General features: G+C 43.1%; 1 protein-coding gene across 1 annotated transcript in view; it reads left to right on the top strand.

Annotated features, from left to right (window-relative positions):
* The first annotated feature begins 1,402 nt into the window (after positions 1-1,402).
* Positions 1,403-18,862, top strand: part of pla2g3 (phospholipase A2 group III) — a 96,353-nt gene continuing 78,893 nt past the window's right edge. Inside the window, exon 1 of the mRNA XM_073066960.1 lies at positions 1,403-1,649. Coding sequence (XP_072923061.1) covers positions 1,403-1,649 — 247 coding nt within the window. The remainder of the gene's footprint in view (positions 1,650-18,862) is intronic.

An 18,862-nucleotide genomic window follows, 5' to 3' on the forward strand; every position in this document is an offset into this window, starting at 1 on the left:
GGTCTGAGATCAGTGTACTCGGTACTGGACAAGAATCATGCTAAGGGTCATACCATTTTCAGTGTTCAAATTGTATAGCTTTGGATCAAGCAAATTGCTTTAAAACTTCAACTCAATCCCCATTTTGATCTGAAGGTTTAGCCAACAGCTTTTCGTCTTTTAATGTTAAATATTATGATCTGATCAAAATCTGTGATGCTAAAGTATCACAAAAGATCTGAGAGCACTGGATATGGTAAGAATCTGCCGGGCCAGGCACCATTGTAGATGTGCTCCTGAACCAGAGTGTCCTTAGCCACTGGCATCAGTTCAGCAACTGGAAGTAACCGGGACAAATCCAATTCAGCAAATTACAGTGCAGTCTACAAAGTGATGAAATACTGTCAGTGACAATGCCAACAACTACGTCAGGTAATGCTACAGCTATGTAAGACCTTGGTCAGGCCCCACTTGGAGTACTATGCTCTGTGTTGGTCACCTCACTACAGGAAGGATGTGGAAACCATAGAAAGGGTGCAGAGAGGATTTACAAGGATGTTGCCTGGATTGCAGAACATGCCTTACGAGAATAGGTTGAGTGAACTCGGCCTTTTCTCCTTGGAGTGACGGATTGTGGGAGGTGACCCGATAGAGGTGTATAAGATGATGAGAGGCATTGATCGTGTGCATTGCCAGTCTTTTTCCCAGGGCTGAAATGGCTAACACTAGGGGGCCTGGTTTTAAGGTGTTTGGATGTAAGTACAAAGGTAAGTTTTTCACACAGAGAGTGTTGGGAGCGTGGAATGCACTGCCAGCAATGGTGGTAGAGGCAGATACAATGGAGTCTTTTAAGAGACTCTTAGAGCTACATGGAGCTTAGAAAAACAGAGGGCTATGTGGTAGAAAAACGTTAGGCAGCCTCTAGAGTAGGTTACATGGTCGGCACGACATTGTGGGCCGAAGGGCCTGTAATGTGCTGTAGATTTCTATATTCTATGTTTTAACTCTTACACCAACAACATCCTTTGGTGAGTGACTTGCCCCTGACCAAAGTTTCACCACCATCTACAAAGCATTAGGTTACAAGTGTGATGGAGTACTCTCTGCCTAACTGGATGAGTGTAAAACCAACAATTCCCAAGAAGCCTGTCATCATCGTCCAGGCAAAAACAAACTGACTGGCTCCTCAAACACACCAAACATCAGGCCTCCCAGTTCGAGCCCAGCGAGGATCCCGGTCACCTCCGTTTTATTGACTTTTGCTCCCTCCGCTGCTCCTGCCGGATTCTCCGAACCATGTTCACCGCCATGCTTCTGACTCTAACCCCGAGTGGAACCACGGCCTCCCGGACATGGGCACCGGCGGACCGTGGACTCACTCGCTTCTGACTCTGACCCCGAGTGGAACCACAGCCTCCCGGACATGGGCACCCGCCCCCGGCGGACCGTGGACTCACTCGCTTCTGACTCTGACCCCGAGTGGAACCACAGCCTCCCGGACATGGGCACCCGCCCCCGGCGGGCTGTGGACTCACTCGCTTCTGACTCGGACCTCAGTTCTGGCACCCTGCAGGCTACAGGCTCCGACACACCCAGCTCTAGATCCAGCTTGGACCGAGATCCTGACCCTCTCCAGACTAGGACCGTTATTACTGCCACTGGGTCCAACCGCTCGTCTTATTCCTCTACTACCCCCTATCCTCGCCACGACTCCCAACCTTCCCTCCACTCCTCATCCCCACTCCATTCATCTGATCCCTCATCCTCCCCTCTGCCCTCTCTCCCTGAACACCCTGCCAAATGTAAAAATGCTATTCCCTATTCCCAGTTCCTCTGTCTCCGCTGCATCTGCTCCCAGGATGAGGCTTTCCATTCCAGGATATCCCAAATGTCCTCTTTCTTTAAGAATCATGGTTTCCCTTCTGCCGTCATCAATGATGCCCTCATCGGCATCTCCTCCATTTCCCGCACTTCGGCCCTCACCCCATCCTCCCGTCACCACAACAGGGGCCGTGTTCCCCTTGTCCTCACCTACCACCCCACCAGCCTCCGGATCCAGCACATTATCCTCCGCAACTTCCGCCACCTTCAACAGGACCCCACCACCCAGCACAGCTTTCCCTCTCTACCCCTCTCTGCTTTTCGCAGGGATCGTTCCCTCCGTGATTACCTGGTCCACATGTCCCTCCCCACAGATCTCCCACCTGGTACTTAACCCTGCAAGCGTAAGTGCTACACCTGTCCCTGCACCTCCTCTCTTACCACCATTCAGGGCCCCAGACAGTCCTTCCAGGTGAGACAACACTTCACCTGCAAGTCTGCTGGAGTCGTCTATTGCATCCGGTGCTCCCGGTGCGGCCTCCTCTACATCGGCGAGACCCGACGCAGATTGGGGGACCGCTTCGTCGAGCACCACCGCTCCATCCGTCACAACAGACAGGATCTCCCGGTTGCCCCCCACTTCAACTCTGCTTCACATTCCCATTTGGATATGTCCATACATGGCCTCCTCTACTGCCATGATGAGGCTAAACTCAGGTTGGAGGAGCAACACCTCATCTACCGTCTGGGTAGTCTCCAGCCCCTTGGTATGAACATCAAATTCTCCAACTTCTGATAATTCCTTCCCCCTCCCTTCCCCCATCCCAGTTCCACTCTGCCTCCTCTTCCAGCTGCCTATCACCTCTCTCATGATTCTGCCTTCTTCTACTACCCATAGTACTTTCCCCTTACATTCCTTCTTCACCTTTCCTGCCTATCTCCTCCCCGCTTCCCTTCCTCCACCCCTTGATCTTACCTCTGATTGGTTTTTCACCTGGAACCTACCAGCCTTCTCCTTCCCACCTCCCCCCACCTTCTTTATAGGGCCCCTGCCCCCTCCCTCTTCAGTCCTGATGAAGGTTCTCGGCCCGAAACGTTGACTGCTCGTTTCAATGGATGCTGCCTGACCTGCTGAGTCCCTCCAGCTTGTTGTACATGTTGCTTTGACCACAGCATCTGCAGTGTCCTTTGTGTTTATACCAAACATCAATTCCCTCCATTATCCGCACACAGTAGCTCCACTCTGATTCATTTACAAACTGCACTGCAGTATTTTGTTGTTCTGGCTACTCTGACAGCATCTCAGAGTCTGTGGTTCCAGAAGTGTATAGAGAAAGATTCAGAAGTTTGAAGAAGTCTATGGAAAAAACTTATGTGGAATTTGCCTATGTGTGCTGTGTGTTTTGAGAAATGGGTTTCCTCTAAAAATGTAAATGGGGACTATAATACATTGAAAGAGCTGATTTTAATGGAGGAATTTAAAAGAAGCATCCCTGTTGAAGTAAGGACCTACTTAAATGAGAGGGATACTGATACATTGCAGGACTCTGCTAGATTAGCTGATGAGTATGTTTTAATCCATAAGAATAAATTTCCTCAGGGCAGAATTTTTAAGAGGAAAAGTAACACAGAGACTCAAGGTAAATCAGAAATTAAATCAGAAGTTAATGAGAAAGGTAAGGAGGAAGGAAAACCTGTGAAGGAAAGACAGTTTGGTCCTATTTGTAACTATTGTAAGAAACCTGGCCATGTAATATCTAACTGTTTCCGATTGAAAAAGAAAGAGAAGGAAGCAGTCCCAGATGCTTGTGCGCAACATACTGAAGCACCTGTAAAATTACAGGGTTCGATAAACACAAATGAAGTTTTGTTAGAGTCTGACCAAGTTAAAAAGGGATATGATCATTTTATAACTGAAGGGTTTGTATCCTTGAAAGAAGGATCTACTCTGGTGTCAATAAAAATCCTTAGGGATACTGGAGCTTCTCAATCACTGATGTTAGACAGTGTATTGAAGTTTAATGAAGAGTCTGATACTGGTGAGGTAAATTATATATGAGGTGTTGGGAGTGCTTTTATGCCTGTATATTTACATAAAGTAAATTTAAAGTAGGGGTTAGTTACAGGATTTGTTAAAGTAGGATTACAGCCTAGTTTATCTGTGAAGGATATTTCTTTATTGGTAGGTAATGACTTGGCAGGTGGACAAGTTTTTCCTGAAGTGTATTTGACAATGGAGTCAGAGGAACCAGAGATGAATTCTAACACAGATTCTTCCTGTGTTGTGACTAGAGCTATGGCTAAAAAGATTGATGCGCAGAATGAGGTTGTTACTCATGACTGTTCAACTCAGGATTCGAGCTTTGAGGATGTTTCAGAGACTTTTTACCTTTATTGTTTGAACAAGATTCTTGGAGTAAGTCTGACTATGAAGATTTATCTCTGTCTTGGAAGGAGATGATAGCAGAGCAGAATAGAGACCCTAAGATTATAAAATTAAGAGAACAAGCTCTACCAGATAGTGAAATTGAGAAGGTGCCAGTAGGATATTACTTGGAAAAAGGAGTGTTGATGAGGAAGTGGAGATCACCTACAATTCCTGCAAGTGATGAATGGAATATTGTTTACCAGGTAGTTGTCCCTAAAGTTTATCAAAATGAGATTTTGACTTTAGCTCATAGTGTGCCCTTAGGTGGACATCAAGGGGTAAGGAAAACTGTGGACAAGATTTTAAAACATTTTTACTGGCCTGGTCTAAGAAAAGATGTGGCGATGTTTTGTAAAACGTGCCATACTTGTCAAATTGTGGGTAAACCAAATCAAGTTACACCAGTGGCTCCATTACAACCTATTCCAGCATTTGGTGAACCATTTTCTAAAGTTATTATAGATTGTGTAGGTCCATTACCAAAAACAAAAACTGGTCATCAGTACTTGTTGACTATCATGTGTACTTCGTCTAGGTTTCCACAGGCAGTACCACTTAGGAATATAAATTGGGAGCTAAGCAAATCACTTCGTCTGCACACCATCCAGAATCGCAAGGTGCCTTGGAGAGGTTTCATTCTACCCTCAAGAATATGATTAGGACATATTGTGTGGAAAATGAAAGTGATTGGGATGAGGGTATAAATTTACTTTTATTTGCAGTAAGGGAATCGGTACAAGAATCTTTAGGTTTCAGTCCATTTGAACTTGTATTTGGGCATAGAGTTAGAGGACTTTTAGCTTTATTAAAAGAACAGTGGATTAGTAAGGAAGTACACACTAATTTGTTGGACTATGTTTTGAAATTTAAGGACAGGTTACATAAAGCTTGTAGCTTAGCCAAGGAAAATTTAAAATTGGCTCAGGAGAAAATGAAAACCTGGTACGATAAAGAAGCTAGGATGAGGATGTTTAAGCCTGGAGATAAGGTGTTGGTTCTCTTCCCAGTGCAAACGAATCCTTTACAAGCTAGATTTCATGGTCCATATGAAATGGTGTCTAAAATCAATGATGTGGATTACGTGATAAAAACTCCAGATCGTAGAAGGCCAACACAACTTTGCCATATAAATATGATGAAACCATATTATGAGAAACAATCCGATACTGTGACTATTGTGGTTAATGATAATGAATTTGATTTAACTAGGAACATGATAGATGATTCATCTGAATTTCATTCTAATTCCAACATTGTTTCTGTCAGGTTACCAAATTCAACCATTCTGGAAAATATTGATGAGAAACTAGCACCTTTACAGCCAGAGCAGAAACAGCAGATGAAGAAATTAATTTTTAAATATAAGGATTTGTTTCCAGATGTTCTGAGAAGGATTACTATAGCTTCACATGATGTAGATGTTGGAGATGCCAAACCTATTAAACAACACCCATACAGGATGAACATAGAAAAATGTGAACTTGCTGAAAAAGAAATTAAATATATGTTAAAGAATAATATTATTAGACCTTCTAACTCGAATTGGAGTTCACCCTGTGTTATGGTGCCAAAACCAGGTGGTAGTATTAGGTTTTGTACGGACTATAGGAAGGTGAATGCTGTAATGAAAACAGATGCATATCCAATTCCTAGAGTAGATGATTGTGTAGATAAAGTTGGAAAAGCAAAGTTCCTTACAAAGATTGATTTATTGAAAGGGTATTGGTGTGTTCCACTAACAGACAGAGGTAGAGAGATTTCTGCATTTGTAACTCCATCTGGGCTATATGAATATAATGTTCTTCCATTTGGGATGAAGAATGCCCCAGGTACTTTCCAGAGGATGATTAACTCTATGATTCAGGGATTGAAAGATACAGATGCTTATATTGATGATTTAGTGACAAGAAATGATACTTGGGAAGCACACATTATTGTGGTGGAGAAATTGTTTGAAAGGCTTTCAAAAGTTAACTTAACTATTAATTTAGCTAAGAGTAAATTCGGACATGCCACTGTGACTTACCTTGGTTATGTTGTGGGTCAAGGTAAGGTAGCTCCTGTTCAGGCAAAAGTTTGGGCAATTTTAAAGATTCCCACTCCAACGGGGGAAAAAACTCTCAGAAGATTCTTGGGAATGGTAGGATATTATCAAAAATTTTGTAAGAATTTTGCTAATGTTGCCCTTCCATTAACTAACCTTTTGCAGAAGAATGTGAAGTTCGTGTGGACAGTTCCTTGTCAAAAAGCATTTGAAAAATTGAAAACTATGATATGTCAACAACCTGTGCTCAAGGCACCTGACTTTGAAAAATCTTTTTCATTAGCTGTAGATGCTAGTGATGAGGCTGCAGGAGCAGTATTAATGCAAAGGAATGAGGGTGATGAGGTTGATCATCCAATAGCTTACTTTTCTAAGAAATTTAATAAGCATCAAAGAAACTATTCAACAATAGAGAAGAAATTGTTATCTCTTGTTTTAGCTTTAGAACATTTTGACGTATATGTTGGTACAACTCAAAAACCACTTATTGTTTACACTGATCATAATCCATTAGTGTTTCTGAGTAAGATGAAAAACAAAAACAGAAGGTTATTAAATTGGAATTTGATGTTACAAGAGTACAATATTGTGATAACTCATATTAAAGGTAAAGATAATGTGGTTGCTGATTGTCTATCTTGATGTTGAATGTACAATGTAATTTTTTTTTGGAGTGGTTTTTTTTACACTTATAACACTCCTACTGTATTGTAAGTTGTAAGATGTTATATGATGATACTATGTATACTGTGTATGTTATAAAAATTATACATTTGTTTTTTTGCCTTGTAAATAATTGTTAAAATTTTGTTCTTGACAGACCAAATTTTTTTTTTGGAGGGAGGTGTTACGTACCCGTGGGTATCTTGTACTTGTCACGTGACAGTGGTGTTGAAGCTATACTGGACTTAAGGTAGTGGTCTTGTGATGGTGGATTTATGTCATTTTCCCGCCAGTAGAGATCATGTGACAGGTTTTTTTTACAGGGTATAAAAGGAGGACCCATCCCTGTGAGGAGGGGCAGTTCGTGGCTGGATTTGCCATTTTGACTCCATGCGTGGTCCAATATTAGGACGCAGTTTGGTTGAAAGGTGGAGTTTTATTTAATGCGCAGCAGTTAAAGCTGTATAAATTTGTTGTGCTTTGCCTTTAATTACACTTTGTAACAACACTGACCATTTATCTTTTGGCCACTCTGCAATCTGAGCAATTGTTTCAAAATGTTGGAAATATCTTTCCACTTCTGTTTCACTAAATGGAGGGACCAATTTAATTTCTTGACTAACAACAAATGGTTTTCTAGAACCAGAAGACTGATTCTCAGACCTTAATTCCGCCATCGCATATTCAAATTCCCTTTTTTAATTATCAGCTTCTAACCTACAATGCTCCAATTCTGCTTTACTTTGTTCCAACTTCATTTGTTCGATTTGCAACTGCATCTCTAGATTACTTATTGGAAATGACTCTAAAATTGATTCATCAAAATCACCGGAATCCACATAGTGTGACATGATTGTTCTCTGTATTAGAGCTTTTGATGTAGACTTCGAAATACCTTTAAGTTCCAATCTACTAGCTAGCTCAGACACCTCAGTTTTTTTCACCTTCGTTAACACTCCGCGTCTGGCGAAGCCAGAAACTCATCAATATTCATTGTTGCCGAATACCACTCACAAGCCAATCAAACAAAAGAATCGAGTATTCCCCTTTTCCAAAACACCGATTCAAAATTTAACAAGCATTTAAACTCAAAAATGGTTCATCCCGGACGAGCCCCCATATTTATGTTACGGATTCAGCAACAATAAATATATAAGAGAGGCAAGGTTCTTAAAACAAATAAAACATTTATTAAACACTGAAAAACAAACCCCCAAAAGTAAAAAAACCACTAGCGTAACCGGAAATCAGCTGCTGTGCGGCAGCTTAAACAGTTCTTAAAGCGATGTTGCAAAAACAGTTCTTCAAAGTAGTACTGCAAAAGTTCAAAATGCTTACATCCATTAAAGGAGAGACTTTTTAGATGATTCAAATTTTCTTTCACGTCGTGTTGTTGTGGTTCCCAGTCGAACTATACTTTTCCCGGAGAATTTACGAAGATGAAAATGAAATGGCTTAAAGGCACTGACCTTTCCTTTACAAAACTGTACCCAAACCTTTCTGCTATTGTTCGCAGGGGTTACCAGGGGACAACCAACGAATTCCTTCCGAATGAGGATCAAACAAGGATGAACCTGTTTCACCGTCAAAATCAACTCTCCTTGATCTTTTAGCTCCCAAATTCCGATCTTCACTCTCCACTGATTTTTAACTGGCAGTATTATAAAGAAACTGCCAGCAATGACCTTTTAAACTTTAGGCATTAAATAAAACTCCACCTTTCAACCAAACTGCATCATAATATTGGACCACGCAGTGGCATGGAGTCAAAATTGCAAATCCAGCCACGAACTGCCCCTCCTCACAGGGAGGGGTCCTCCTTTTATACCCTGTAAAAAAAAACTGTCACATGACCTCTACTGGCAGGAAAATGACGTCACTCCACCATCACAAGACCATTACCTCAAGTCCAGTATAGCTTCAACACCACTGTCACGTGACAAGTACAAGATACCCACGGGTATGTAACATAAGGCAGACAATCTCTGCAGGGTATCGATAATGGCTGGGGTCACCCGTCTTGTAAAGACACTGCCCAGAAGAAGGCAATGCAAACCACGTCTGTAGAAAAACATGCCAAGAACAATCACGGTCATGGATAAACCATGATTGCCAACGTTATACAACATGGCACATAATGATGATGGTAATACTAAATAAATCTAAATGAGTATATGTTATGATCTTGCACTTCATTGTTTCGCTGCAATACACTAGCAGCTCCACTGTACACCATTAACAAACTTCACTGCAGTATTTTGTTGTCCTGGCTGCTCTGATAGCATCTCTCAAACCCACAACCTCCACCTTCAAAAATGATAAAGGCTGCAGGCATATGGCAGCCGCACAAAATGCAGGTTCCCTTTGAAGCCACACACCATCCTGACTTGGAACTACATTGCCATGTAGACTCTCATCATAGCTGGATCTGAATTCTGCAGATCCCTCTCCAACAGCACCGTGAGGTCACACTCAGCGGCCACTTTGTTAGCTACACCTGTATACCTGTTCATTAATGCAGATATCTCATCAGACAACCATGTGGCAGCAACTCAGTGCAAACTGGTCAAAATGTTCAGTTGTTGTTCAGACCAAATATCAGAATAGGGTAGAAATGTGATCTAAGCAACTTTGAATGTAGAATGAATGTTGGTGCCAGATGGGGTGGTTTGATTAATTCAGAAGCTTCTGATCTCCTGGGATTTTCAGGCACAAAGGTCTCTAGAATTTACTGAGAATGGGGTGGAAAACATAAAATGTCTCGTGAGTGTCACTTCTGTGGATGAAAATGTCTCATTAATGAGAGAGGTCAGAGGAGAGTGGCCAGACTGGTTCAAACTGACAGTAACTCAGACAACCACCCGTTACAACAGAGCTGTTGAGAAGAGCATCTCTGAGTGCACAACATGTGGATGGGCTACAGCAGCAGTAGAACATGAACATATCAATGTACCTCCTGTACATAATCCATGGAACTAGTACGGTGGCACAGAAAGGCCAATCAGCAATTTCTCAAGGGCTAAAAGGCCGATAGGCATAAAAGTAGAAGTTTTGCCAGTATCAGCCAGATACCCAAAATAAATTAAACTGAAAACTGGCTAATTGATTTAAAAGTAGTGTAGTTACCATGAAAGCAACACTGGAAATTATGTGTAATCTATTTGAAGTTAAACACAATTGGTTTCTGGAATCTCATGTCATAAGAATGAAAGTGTTGTGCTTCCTCAATCTAGCCAAGACATAAAGATGGACAATTCTACCCTGTTAGAAATAAAACATTCGATACAAACAAGAACCAGGGTCGAGCAACATCACCATCTCCATTATTCGAAACACTGGTGCTCCACAAGGCTGCATCCCCTTCTTTACTTCCTGTACACTCATGACTGAGTGGCCAGATTCTCTTCTATCTCTGTCTACGAGTCTGCAGATGATACCACCGTAGTGGGCCTCCCCTCAAATAACAATGTTAGAGTACAGGAAGGAGATAGGGTGCTCAGAGACATGGAGTCATGGTCATCGATTTCAGTACAGAGGGGCTGGGGGGGTTACGAGCGGTGCACCTGCTCCTGTCTACATCATTGTTGTTCAGGTTGAGGGGAATAAGATCTTCAAGTTCTAAGTCTGACCATCTGATACAACCACGTGATGTCTTGGTCAAGAAAGCTCACCAATGCCTCTAATTCCTCAGGATGCTAAAGAAATTTGGCATGTCGCCACCAATTCTTATCAAATTTGATTGATACACCATCAAAAGCATTCTGGGAGCATAATGGCTTTCTATGGCAACTGCTCTACATGGGACATCAAGAAACTCTAGAGCAGGTGTTCCCAACCATTTTTAGTGCCATGCTCCTTCCATTAACTGGGGGGTCCCTGATCCCCAGCTTGGAAACCCCTGCTGTAGTGAGTTGTTGACACAGATCAGCACATCATAGGAACAAGCCTCCTCTCTAGGACTTCTGTCTATTCTTCTCACGGCTTTGGTAAAGTAGCCAGTGTAATACCGCCTACCCCGGCCATTCCATCTTCTCCCCTCTCCCATCGGACAGAAGATACAAAAGCCTGAAAGTACATAACATCAGACTCAAAGACAGCTTCTATTCCACTGTTATCAAACTACCGAATGGATCTCTTGTGCTGTAATATCGACTCTTGGCTTCACAATCTACTGCACCTTGTGTGAATCAGGATGGCATCAAACTGTAATGCTTGTTCTTATTGGGGCTCAGATTTAGTTGTATTTTCTTAAGTTGAGAGAAATGGTTTTGGGAACAACATAGTGAGTTAGAGGGCAGTTTAGGGTTTAGAGACAGGGATGCAGGACAGTTAGGGTCGGGGCAGTAAATAACAAGTCAGGGGGCAGAAGCCAGTGTTTGGACTCCAGTTGGGAATGCTCCACGGTTGAAAGGCAGCAATCAGAGAGGTCAGGGTGGTGAGTCCCGGGTTGGAGGTGTGTACGTGCTGGAGTCACAAGGAATAGTGAAACCCACTCCACCGCCATCCCCACAACCCTGTTGACCACAGACAGTGCAAGTCTGCAAGTTCAAACCCCTGACGCCAGGTAGACAATCTCTGAAGGGCATTCATAATGACTAGGGTCACCTGTCTTGTAAAGACACTGCCCAGAATAAGGCAAAGTGAGCCACTTCCGTAGAAAAATTTGCCAAGAGCACTCATGGTCTTTTCAACATTATAGAAGGTGGCTCATAATAATGATCGTAATTGTAAATAAATCTGAATGAGTACATGTTATGATCCTGCACTTCATTGTTTAGCTGCAATACACCCTTTCGGTAGCTTTTACACTTGGGTGTTAAAACAGTACACTCTACTGTTACTATTTTACCTTCTTCTAGTCCATTGCACTGTGTAATCATTGGATCCGTATAAACAGTTTGCAAGGCAAGCTTTTCACTCTGTGTTGGTACATGTGACAATAACAAATCAATTCCGGTCAGCTGTGTGGAGAGGGGCAGCTTGCTCCATGGACTACTGCCCGCTCTCCACATCGTACTGCCCTGGCTTGCGTATCGTGTAGACGGCCAGCAAACAATGTCCATACACACAGCAAAACAAAGACAATGTACAGCACATCAACTGATCGATGGTCACAAACATCTGGAACTTCTGGCAAAACTGTCTCCCACAAGGACAGATGTATCCACTTACTCATGACATTGAATGGCATTACCGTTGCCAAGTCTCACACCATTAATATCCAGGAGACTACTACTGACAAAATGAAAATGGATCAGCCACAGAAATATTGTGCTTTAAGAGAAGGTAAGAGGCTGGTTATCCTTTGGTGACTGACTCCCATCCAGACCAAAGTTTCACCACCATCTACAAGGCATTAGGTTACAAGTGTGACGGAGTACTCTCTGCCTAACTGGATGAGTGTAAAACCAACAATTCCCAAGAAGCCTGTCATCATCCAAGCTAAAACAGACTAACTGGCTTCTCAAACACATCAAACATCAATTCCCTCCATTATCCGCACACAGTAGCTCCACTCTGATTCATTTACAAACCGCACTGCAGTATTTTGTTGTTCTGGCTACTCTGACAGCATCTCTCAAACCCACAATTTCCACCATCAGGAGGGATAAAGGCTGCAGGCACATGGGAACCCCACCAAATGCAGGTTCCCTTTGAAGCCACACACCATCCTGACTTGGAACTACATTGCCATGTAGACTCTCATCATAGCTGGATCTGAATTCTGCAGATCCCTCTCCAACAGCACCGTGAGGTCACACTCAGCGGCCACTTTGTTAGCTACACCTGTATACCTGTTCATTAATGCAGATATCTCATCAGACAACCATGTGGCAGCAACTCAGTGCAGACTGGTCAAAATGTTCAGTTGTTGTTCAGACCAAATATCAGAATAGGGTAGAAATGTGATCTAAGCAACTTTGACTGTAGAATGATTGTTGGTGCCAGATTGTTGGATTGTCTCAGAAACTCCTCATCTCCTGGGATTCTCATGCACAAAGGTCTTGAGAATTTACTGAGAATGGGGTGAAAAACATAAAATGAAATGTCTCGTGAGTGTCACTTCTGTAGGTGAAAATGTCTCATCAATGAGAGAGGTCAGAGGAGAATGGCCAGGCTGGTTCAAACTGACAGTAACTCAAACAACCACCCGTTACAACAGAGCTGTGTTGAAGAGCATCTCTGAGTGCACAACATGTGGATGGGCTACAGCAGCAGAAGACCACGAATATGTCAAGGTACCTCTGGTACATAATCCATGGAACAAATACTGTGGCTCAGAAAGGCCTAACAGCATTTTGTCAAGGGCTGGAATAGATAGGCAAAAGATTATAGTTTTGCCAGTATCAGCCAGATACCCAAAATAAATTAAACCGCAAACTGACTATTTGACTTAAAAGTAATGTAGTTACCATAAAAGCAACACCAGAAATTATGTGTAATCTGTTTGAGGTTAAACACAAGTGGTTTCTGGAATCTTATGTCATAAGAATGAAATTGCTGTGCTTTCTCAATTTAGCCAATACATAAAGATGGTCAATGCTACCCGGTTAGAAATAAAACATTCAATACAAAAATAAATAGGGGTCAAGTAACATTTCCATCTCCATTATTCTAAACATTGGTGCTCCACAAGGCTGCATCCTCAACCCCTTCATTACTCCCTGTATACTCATGTCTTTGTGGCCAGAATCTATTCTAACTCTATCTATGAGTTTGCTGATGATGCCACCGTAGTGGGCCTCTCCTCAAATAACAATGTTGGAGTACAGGAAGGAGATAGGGAGCTCAGAGGCATGGAGTCATGATTATCGACTTCAGAAAGGAGGGGGTGGGGGTGTGTGAGTCGTGCAGCTGCTCCTGTCTACATCAAGGGTGTACAGGTTGGGGGGAAAAGATCTTCAAATTCTAAATCTGACCATCTGATACAACCATGATGATGTCCTGGCCAGGAAAGTTCACCAACGCCTCTAATTCTTCAGGATTCTAAAGAAATTCGGCACGTCTCTGTCACTTTTTATCAAATTTTATTGATACACCGTCAAAAGCATTCTGGGTGCATAATGGCTTTCTATGGCAACTGCTCTACATGGGACATCAAGAAACTCTAGAGCAGGTGTTCCCAACCGTTTTTAGTGCCATGCTCCTTCCATTAACTGGGGGGTCCCTGATCCCCAGGTTGGAAGCACCCGCTGTAGTGCGTTGTTGACACAGATCAGCACATCATAGGAACAAGCCTCCCCTCTAGGACCTCTGTCTATTCTTTTCACGGTTTTGGTAAAGTAGCCAGTGTAATACCGCCTACCCCGGCCATTCCATCTTCTCCCCTCTCCCATCGGACAGAAGATACAAAAGCCTGAAAGTACATAACATCAGACTCAAAGACAGCTTCTATTCCACTGTTATCAAACTACCGAATGGATCTCTTGTGCTGTAATATCGACTCTTGGCTTCACAATCTACTGCACCTTGTGTGAATCAGGATGGCATCAAACTGTAATGCCTTTTCATATTGTGGCTCAGATTTAGTTGTATTTTCTTAAGTTGAGAGAAATGGTTTTGGGAACAACATAGTGAGTTAGAGGGCAGTTTAGGGTTTAGAGACAGGGATGCAGGACAGTTAGGGTCGGGGCAGTAAATAACAAGTCAGGGGGCAGAAGCCAGTGTTTGGACTCCAGTTGGGAATGCTCCACGGTTGAAAGGCAGCAATCAGAGAGGTCAGGGTGGTGAGTCCCGGGTTGGAGGTGTGTACGTGCTGGAGTCACAAGGAATAGTGAAACCCACTCCACCGCCATCCCCACAACCCTGTTGACCACAGACAGTGCAAGTCTGCAAGTTCAAACCCCTGACGCCAGGTAGACAATCTCTGAAGGGCATTCATAATGACTAGGGTCACCTGTCTTGTAAAGACACTGCCCAGAATAAGGCAAAGTGAGCCACTTCCGTAGAAAAATTTGCCAAGAGCACTCATGGTCTTTTCAACATTATAGAAGGTGGCTCATAATAATGATCGTAATTGTAAATAAATCTGAATGAGTACATGTTATGATCCTGCACTTCATTGTTTAGCTGCAATACACCCTTTCGGTAGCTTTTACACTTGGGTGTTAAAACAGTACACTCTACTGTTACTATTTTACCTTCTTCTAGTCCATTGCACTGTGTAATCATTGGATCCGTATAAACAGTTTGCAAGGCAAGCTTTTCACTCTGTGTTGGTACATGTGACAATAACAAACCAATTCCGGTCAGCTGTGTGGAGAGGGGCAGCTTGCTCCATGGACTACTGCCCGCTCTCCACATCGTACTGCCCTGGCTTGCGTAACGTGTAGATGGCCAGCAAACAATATCCATACACACAGCAAAACAAAGACAATGTACAGCACATCAACTGATCGATGGTCACAAACATCTGGAACTTCTGGCAAAACTGTCTCCCACAAGGACAGATGTATCCACTTACTCATGACATTGAATGGCATTACCGTTGCCAAGTCTCACACCATTAATATCCAGGAGACTACTACTGACAAAATGAAAATGGATCAGCCACAGAAATATTGTGCTTTAAGAGAAGGTAAGAGGCTGGTTATCCTTTGGTGACTGACTCCCATCCAGACCAAAGTTTCACCACCATCTACAAGGCATTAGGTTACAAGTGTGACGGAGTACTCTCTGCCTAACTGGATGAGTGTAAAACCAACAATTCCCAAGAAGCCTGTCATCATCCAAGCTAAAACAGACTAACTGGCTTCTCAAACACATCAAACATCAATTCCCTCCATTATCCGCACACAGTAGCTCCACTCTGATTCATTTACAAACCGCACTGCAGTATTTTGTTGTTCTGGCTACTCTGACAGCATCTCTCAAACCCACAATTTCCACCATCAGGAGGGATAAAGGCTGCAGGCACATGGGAACCCCACCAAATGCAGGTTCCCTTTGAAGCCACACACCATCCTGACTTGGAACTACATTGCCATGTAGACTCTCATCATAGCTGGATCTGAATTCTGCAGATCCCTCTCCAACAGCACCGTGAGGTCACACTCAGCGGCCACTTTGTTAGCTACACCTGTATACCTGTTCATTAATGCAAATATCTCATCAGACAACCATGTGGCAGCAACTCAGTGCAGACTGGTCAAAATGTTCAGTTGTTGTTCAGACCAAATATCAGAATAGGGTAGAAATGTGATCTAAGCAACTTTGACTGTAGAATTATTGTTGGTGCCAGATGGGGTGGTTGGATTAATTCAGAAGCTTCTGATCTCCTGGGATTTTCAGGCACAAAGGTCTCTAGAATTTACTGAGAATGGGGTGAAAAACATAAAATGTCTCGTGAGTGTCACTTCTGTGGATGAAAATGTCTCATTAATGAGAGAGGTCAGAGGAGAGTGGCCAGGCTGGTTCAAACTGACAGTAACTCAAACAACCACCCGTTACAACAGAGCTGTTGAGAAGAGCATCTCTGAGTGCACAACATGTGGATGGGCTACAGCAGCAGAAGACCATGAACATATCAATGTACCTCCTGTACATAATCCATGGAACAAGTACGGTGGCACAGAAAGGCCAATCAGGAATTTCTCAAGGGCTAAAAGGCCGATAGGCATAAAAGTAGAAGTTTTGCCAGTATCAGCCAGATACCCAAAATAAATTAAACTGAAAACTGGCTAATTGATTTAAAAGTAGTGTAGTTACCATGAAAGCAACACTGGAAATTATGTGTAATCTATTTGAAGTTAAACACAATTGGTTTCTGGAATCTCATGTCATAAGAATGAAAGTGTTGTGCTTCCTCAATCTAGCCAAGACATAAAGATGGACAATTCTATACAACCATGATGATGTCCTGGCCAGGACAGTTCACCAATGCCTCTAATTCTTCAGGATTCTAAAGAAATTCGGCACGTCTCTGTCACTTTTTATCAAATTTTATTGATACACCGTCAAAAGCATTCTGGGTGCATAATGGCTTTCTATGGCAACTGCTCTACATGGGACATCAAGAAACTCTAGAGCAGGTGTTCCCAACCGTTTTTAGTGCCATGCTCCTTCCATTAACTGGGGGGTCCCTGATCCCCAGGTTGGAAGCACCCGCTGTAGTGCGTTGTTGACACAGATCAGCACATCATAGGAACAAGCCTCCTCTCTAGGACTTCTGTCTATTCTTCTCACGGCTTTGGTAAAGTAGCCAGTGTAATACCGCCTACCCCGGCCATTCCATCTTCTCCCCTCTCCCATCAGACAGAAGATACAAAAGCCTGAAAGTACATAACATCAGACTCAAAGACAGCTTCTATTCCACTGTTATCAAACTACCGAATGGATCTCTTGTGCTGTAATATCGACTCTTGGCTTCACAATCTACTGCACCTTGTGTGAATCAAGATGGCATCAAACTGTAATGCCTTTTCATATTGGGGCTCAGATTTAGTTGTTTTTTTTTAGATTGAGAGGGATGGTTTTGGGAACAACACAGAGAGTTAGGGGACAGTTTAGGGTTTAGAGACAGGGTTGAGGGAGAGTTAGAGGTCAGGGGCAGTAAATAACAAATTCAGGGGCAGAAGCCAGTGTTTGGACTCCAGATGGGAATGCTCCACGGTTGAAAGGCAGCAATCAGAGAGGTCAGGGTGGTGAGTCCCGGGTTGGAGGTGTGTACGTGCTGGAGTCACAAGGAATAGTGAAACCCACTCCACCGCCATCCCCACAACCCTGTTGACCACAGACAGTGCAAGTCTGCAAGTTCAAACCCCTGACGCCAGGTAGACAATCTCTGAAGGGCATTCATAATGACTAGGGTCACCTGTCTTGTAAAGACACTGCCCAGAATAAGGCAAAGTGAGCCACTTCCGTAGAAAAATTTGCCAAGAGCACTCATGGTCTTTTCAACATTATAGAAGGTGGCTCATAATAATGATCGTAATTGTAAATAAATCTGAATGAGTACATGTTATGATCCTGCACTTCATTGTTTAGCTGCAATACACCCTTTCGGTAGCTTTTACACTTGGGTGTTAAAACAGTACACTCTACTGTTACTATTTTACCTTCTTCTAGTCCATTACACTGTGTAATCATTGGATCCGTATAAACAGTTTGCAGGGCAAGCTTTTCACTCTGTGTTGGTACATGTGACAATAACAAACCAATTCCGGTCAGCTGTGTGGAGAGGGGCAGCTTGCTCCATGGACTACTGCCCGCTCTCCACATCGTACTGCCCTGGCTTGCGTATCGTGTAGATGGCCAGCAAACAATGTCCATGCACACAGCAAAACAAAGACAATGTACAGCACATCAACTGATCGATGGTCACAAACATCTGGAACTTCTGGCAAAACTGTCTCCCACAAGGACAGATGTATCCACTTACTCATGACATTGAATGGCATTACCGTTGCCAAGTCTCACACCATTAATATCCAGGAGACTACTACTGACAAAATGAAAATGGATCAGCCACAGAAATATTGTGCTTTAAGAGAAGGTAAGAGGCTGGTTATCCTTTGGTGACTGACTCCCATCCAGACCAAAGTTTCACCACCATCTACAAGGCATTAGGTTACAAGTGTGACGGAGTACTCTCTGCCTAACTGGATGAGTGTAAAACCAACAATTCCCAAGAAGCCTGTCATCATCCAAGCTAAAACAGACTAACTGGCTTCTCAAACACATCAAACATCAATTCCCTCCATTATCCGCACACAGTAGCTCCACTCTGATTCATTTACAAACCGCACTGCAGTATTTTGTTGTTCTGGCTACTCTGACAGCATCTCTCAAACCCACAATTTCCACCATCAGGAGGGATAAAAGCTGCAGGCACATGGGAACCCCACCAAATGCAGGTTCCCTTTGAAGCCACACACCATCCTGACTTGGAACTACATTGCCATGTAGACTCTCATCATAGCTGGATC

This window comes from Hemitrygon akajei, chromosome 14 (assembly GCF_048418815.1).
Source record: "Hemitrygon akajei chromosome 14, sHemAka1.3, whole genome shotgun sequence".
NCBI classification, from domain to species: domain Eukaryota; kingdom Metazoa; phylum Chordata; class Chondrichthyes; order Myliobatiformes; family Dasyatidae; genus Hemitrygon; species Hemitrygon akajei.